General features: G+C 41.3%; 1 protein-coding gene across 7 annotated transcripts in view; it reads left to right on the top strand.

Annotated features, from left to right (window-relative positions):
* Positions 1-922: 922 nt before the first annotated feature.
* LOC109482872 (zinc finger CCCH domain-containing protein 11A-like) overlaps positions 923-6174 on the top strand; it is a 10332-nt gene continuing 5080 nt past the window's right edge. Inside the window, exons 1-7 of one of the 7 annotated variants that reach the window (XM_019785734.1) lie at positions 923-1103; positions 2430-2954; positions 3242-3319; positions 3755-3874; positions 4026-4155; positions 4529-4672; positions 5076-5189. In XM_019785734.1, coding sequence (XP_019641293.1) covers positions 3266-3319; positions 3755-3874; positions 4026-4155; positions 4529-4672; positions 5076-5189 — 562 coding nt within the window. In that variant the 5' untranslated portion in view covers positions 923-1103; positions 2430-2954; positions 3242-3265. The remainder of the gene's footprint in view (positions 1104-2429; positions 2955-3241; positions 3320-3754; positions 3875-4025; positions 4156-4528; positions 4673-5075; positions 5190-6174) is intronic. The other 6 variants (XM_019785733.1, XM_019785732.1, XM_019785731.1 and 3 more) reach the window with 6 other exon arrangements.

The raw sequence follows: 6174 nt of genomic DNA, 5'->3' as shown, positions 1-6174 counted from the left end.
TCTTATATTTTCCAGTGCAGGAACTGCATATAGATAGTGTTGCCATAGCCACACTTGGGAATTTCAAAATCAGTTCATTGCATTGATGTGCCTCTACCAGGCTTCAAAGGAAGCTCTTCAGAGTGGCAAACGGTACTCCTTTAGCGAACATACTAATACATTGATTACTTCCTGGCATGTTATCTGCTTTTTGGCCAATTTCTACTCTTTCCAGTTGCCATTAAAGCCTGTTAGAGGCTAGTGAAGTGCTCTCCCTATCTATTACATATTCTGGCAGAACAAATTAAACCAAGCACACCGTAAGTACTTATTTGAAAATCCTCTTGAATCAAGTGTCTCAAAATATGCCATCACTGATTATGATTTCCATTATGAATATATAAATATGGTAATTGAAGGATCTAGGAATCATCTGAAAACAGTCTAAAATGCATACTTTAATAGGACACTGCTTTCAACTTTTTTTTCATGAAAGCTGCATACATCACCATATTGCTGTTCCCTGGTTGTACAAATGTACTACCATCCTTCGTCACAGGAAGGCATTTCAGCACCACAGATTATTCATGTGGACGCCACTCATTTGCCCCATCTGGCGAAAATATTTTGAATTGCAACTTGTCAGCAATATTGACGTTCAAAGCAGTTCTGTAGGATTCTATAGGAAAATGAGTTCATACTTTGTAGCTTAAGTGACGCCGTTAATCTTTGATAACCAAGACTTCGAGAAGTAGCTTACACTGCACAATTTTTATCTCCTACCGCAGTTCGATGGTTTTTCGGGTTATCGACTCAATATCACAACCCCGAAAGGACGAAATAATTTTGCTAATAAAAACTTGAAGCGGTTTTCCAAAACCTTGAATACTATTTCGGTTTGACGGTAACACTACCACTAATAATCTAAACTCAGGTCTTACTCATCACGATTGATTGATGACGTCAAAGAAAACTGTGATGTGAGACTATTTGGGTGCGTCACTGCGGGCGGACATGTTTTACCGTCTTTCCAGCTGTTTTTTCAACAGATCATTTCCACACCTAGGATAAATCCCGCGATTTTAACACTAACATTGTATCCGGGAAGGTGTCGAGCTAGCCAGGTAACATGCAATCTCGCTGTAAATGTCTTGAATTTAGTGAAATCGGCGATTTCAATCTCGCGATTTGGACTCGGATGGACAAAGGGTCCAGAACGAGCATGTCCGGAGTAACCTAGTTGGTATTTCACGTCTTAGATCGTCTGGAAATTTTATCGATCCGCTCTTGTGTCTCGTACAAGATTGTAAACATGCCCAGCCTCGTGCGAGATGTGGTAAAAGTCGTCAGAAACGGTCCGTTGTATGTTGAGATCGGCTTGTCCTGTGGGTCCGTACCCCCCTCCCCCTGAAGGAAAATGTTCATGTCAGCAAGTCTTCGAGGTATACTAGTACGTAACCAAAAGAGCAGATGCGTTACGACCGTGCGGTGCTTTTACGTGAAAATCAAGGCGTCTGTATCCCCGGCTCAGAATGGGTTTAGATCTTGTTTTTCGTCCGTACTAGTGCAACGTTTTCTGTCTCTAGTCGCCATGTTGGAAACATGTCTAGTCTTGATTGTCTTGTTTGGTGTCCTGTCGTCGACCTGTCGTTCCGATCTGCATGTGAGAAACTGACGAGTTAATTCCATTGTGCCTGTTGGTATAAAAACATTTGGGATGAAAACGTCAGTCTTTCAGACTAAAATGCGGATTGAGGACGGATTTGGGAAGCATATTTTGTATCTTTGAAACGCTGATCAGTATGATTCACAGCATTTATGACAACAGCATTTATGACAGCTGCAATGAGCCAGTCATCAAGGCGTCAACGGTTTTGCTTCGTGTCTGCTTCGTGAAGTAGCTCTGATACACCAGTATATTTTGTCCTTCAGTTGAAGCATAGACAAGCCTTTGACAGGATGGATACTGTACTTGTTCACTTGGAAAATTGGCCTTTCATGTTTATCTAAAGAAAGCATTTTATTTTTCTTACCTTTTTTTATATTTCTCATTTTGGTTTTGTACTTTTCCATCTGTGTCCAGCAATGTTTCAGTACCGTTGTCTTTCTGTGTGTAGTGGGAAAGATGAAATTTTATACAATCTACACTCTACAGTGATGTACTCAACAGGATTTTGTTGTTGTTGAGGCTTTTTACTCATGTCATGATTGGCAATTTTTCAACTTTACTCATCACCAACTTTCAGCATAATTTTTCTTGACCAAAAGATGTGTTTCTCGCGAGTTTGATCTTTTAACAAACTTCAAAATCATTTTTTTTCTGACTTCGTAATTTTGAAATCAAGAAGTCGTTCACTATTGGCAAGGAAAAAAAAAGGAAAATAAAAGATCACAACTTTTTGAAATCAAGAAGAAGATGCAATGGGCTTTTTTGGTGCAATTGATTTCAGTGCAACCATAGCCCTTTGCACCCTGCATTTGCATACAAATGCCAGAGGTGCAGATTTGGGAGGCGGAGATATCGTCGGACTCATACATGCTAAGATGTTGCACTTGGTTCCTGCACAAAGAAGCAACAAGAAGTCCTCCAGCCAATCAAACAATGGCATAGACAGTTCTGATTGCACAGTTCTGAACTGAGCTGAGCAGCTGATTATGGTGCGGCAGATTCAGGTGGACAGGAAAACAACTTGGCCATTGTTTTTTCAGCAGGAACTGTGAGAAAGAATCCGGCCAGAAGGATACGTGCATCATCTTGTGGACTAAACACAATCATTACTATTCCAAGGAAGTTTGTTCTTACTCAGGACTTGTAAGAGGAAGCTGAAAGCTGTGACTGGATTACAGTACGGTTACAAGACAAGAACAGGAACTTTGTAGCACTTTGCCATCTTGTGAGCAGACGTCGTGGAATGAAGTACCAATAACTGACAGCCACATTTCATTTCAGCTGGAAGGACTTCTTCAGCAGACAGGTACAACATCACACTTGAATTTTCTATGATCCTATGGTGTCTCATAAGCCATTAAAACTAACAATTTGAATGTTAAACAAGTAAAATCTGCTCTAAAATCACGTACTGGGGATTGAATCGTCCGATGTTAATTGCCTAACTGCTGTGATAAAAATGATTGGTTTTGGTTCAACATGTATCTGCTCAAAAGGTTTAGCCTTGCTTAGTTAGAAAGAGAGCTATAAAGTATTTATTTTACACCGATGTACTAAAAACTGATAAATGTTTGGGTGAACCTTCCTCCCCAGCAGACAGCAGTGTACATCCTGACCATGGCTCAACAAGGAGACGACTGCTACTACTTCTACTACTCTACGTGTGCCAAGGTGAGGTAGACTATTCCGTATGATTACCCGATGTATCAGAGGGATATCCTGCTACATCAGGATATCCTGTTTTGTATTATCTATTTATTGGTTTGGCTTCAACACACAGCTAGGGCAGCCCAACTAGCCTGTGGCCATTACAAAGGGTTTGCCCTGCTGACAAAGACAAGACATAACATGATATGAGCTGCTTAACAGCCTATACGTTATAACATTATCTAAATGAAACATTGTAAAAGAACTGAATCTATGATGGAATCCATGTGTAGTAGTGTGGAGCCTTAGCTTGTCCTGATTATTAGTAGTCTCCCATCTCTGAAAGGGATGCTACCATTGGCAACAGAGCAAACTCAAGCTTCACATGGATGTGTTTTTTCACCTGTAAAACAATGTAAATTGAGGTCATCTCTCAATTTTTTTTTGTATGTTTCCCAGGGTATGAGTTGCCCCTTCCGACACTGTGAGGCGGCACTGGGGAATGAAGTCACGTGTTCTCTGTGGGAGCAGGGCATGTGTTACCGACCTTACTGCAAGTTCAGGCACATGAACATCACCGTACGTACTCTCACCTCTCATTATCCAGTTTAGTGTCTGTTGTTCCCCGTCTTCGGAGGGTTAGACATGCTATTTTTCCACACTGATGCTGAGGCTTGAATTCATGTCTATAACTTCATCACGCTGATGTTTTGTCTGTTTTCCATTGCAGAAAGACCGCAGTAACATCCAGTGTTACTGGGAGACCCAGCCGAGTGGCTGTCTGAAGCCACACTGTGTGTTTCTCCACTCCAAACCCAGACCTAAGGAGGCAGGCTTCACTAGTTTTCCCACTCATACAGGTACTAGTATGTGTGTGTCGTTCATGGCTTTGTGCAGTTAAGCTCCCTTACAATCAATTCTCTGAATATACTGTAAATCATTATTTTTTCTTTGTACTTTTATATTCGCGGTTTTAGCTGTCACCTCTGTACCACAATCAGTACCATGAACAACTAATTTGACGACTTTCTTTTTGCTGTATCGTGTATAGTTCCCCGAACATATATCCATCTCTCTCAGAGCGCAAAGTTTTTCTACCACAAACATAAAGTGATCTACAGTAAACCAATCAACTCGAGGGCATTAGTAAAACATGGCTGCTGTAGATATCTTTCTCCAGGATATTCTATATTGAAAACTTTCTTGTGTGTGTCTCCTAATTTCCACCTGCAGGAAGTGAGATCCCTGCAGATGTTCCACCAGCAGTTGTGAAGCTCCAGGGAACACAGACAGCAGACAAGCCTGCTGGTGTGGGCAGCCCTGCACAGGTGTCTACACCACAGGTCGCACCTGTGGTCATCAACCCATTTGAGGAAGGTACGCAACAACATTTAACCTATGGTTCGGAAAGTATTATCCTACCCTTGTGATGATGATTAACTTTTTTATCTTGAAAGTTAGTATGTATTGGCAAAGTCATTATGAAGCAAGTTTTGTATTTTTTTACAAAAGAAATTGGACTTACCCAAATTTTCAAATGTAAAACTCAAGTCCTTGTCAAGACTCAAGGAATGTCTGTGACGTTGAAAATTTGGGTGTAATTTTTTGTGTTAGAAATTACACATCAAACTTGGTTTGCAATGATTAACTTTTGTTGGAACTTTCCCCAATCACCCACAGTTCAAAACTTTACTCAGAACGATGTTGAAAACTGATTTTAAGAAACGCAACATGTTTCAGGTCTTAGGTCTGGTATTTATGCCTTGTTCTCTGCCTTTAGCCCACTCTTCTGATGAGTCGTCTGAGCACGGCTCTCCACGGAAACTGCCGACAACGGGCGCTGCACTCAGGGGTGTCGTCCTGACAACCAGAAAGGTCATCTCTTCTGAACAGGGTAGGAAAGTCATGATGAATGTACTTTGTAAATGTCTCTTCTACTCCCCAAATGTACAACTGTTATTTCATATCAGGCCTTGGAAAAAAATGCCGACCATGGCCTTCTTTTGTGTGGATCCCTGCAATGCAAGGGGCAATTTGTTTAGCTGATCAACCTTTTCTTGCTCCATGATCTGGTACCTGAGTGATGAAACGTTGTACAATCGGTTTTCTAACATTGACATTGAAATACAAGTGTTGTCATGCAAGTTTTACTATGTTAAACTGTGTTGTATAAGCAAGGAGCACCTTGGTATAAGTTGGATCACTAGGGATCGCCAAAGTCTAAAAAAAAAAGAAAAACGGAAAAAGATAATCCCTACTTACCGACCCTAATTTTTTCAGTACTGAAACAGGAAACACAACATTTTTTTTGCTAGGCCTCAGCCTTCTCAAAACAAGCCGGCTACCGGCGAAAATCGCCGCCTACTTAAATTATTGCGCCGGCTACTTTCGTCAAAATTTTCAAATTTTTGCGCCGGCTACTTTCGTCTAAATTTTCAGAAAAACAAGTAAGCTCCGTTACATTTTCTCACAAACTTCACCGGCTCATTTCTTCTGACGAACTTCAGACAAATTTCTGCTAGCTTTCTGGATCTGAAAACTGCTTCTTTCTTAGCCTCCTGTGCAGATTTCTAGTGCACGAGTCTGCGTTTGCTTCTACGAGCGGCCCGCGGCCGACCAGAGCGGCCGAAACTTTACGGGGGGAGGGTCTTGTTCGGGGCTCGAGTTGTATCCGCGGAGCTGTATCGCTCGAGCTAGGCGGAACTTGCTTCGTAAACTCGTTGCTCACGAAAATTTATCAAGCCGCTACCTTCCCAACTTCTCCCGGCACTAGTAACATTCCTGCTACAAATAACTAGTACAAATCACGTCAAAAAATATCAAGACATGTATAGAAGCGTGTTCATATCTTTCATACACAGAGACAAATTTTCAAAAAC

This window comes from Branchiostoma belcheri, unplaced genomic scaffold (genome assembly GCF_001625305.1).
Source record: "Branchiostoma belcheri isolate BF01 breed outbred unplaced genomic scaffold, Haploidv18h27 scaffold61, whole genome shotgun sequence".
NCBI lineage: Eukaryota > Metazoa > Chordata > Leptocardii > Amphioxiformes > Branchiostomatidae > Branchiostoma > Branchiostoma belcheri.
This window is presented reverse-complemented; position numbering and strand designations above follow the sequence as displayed.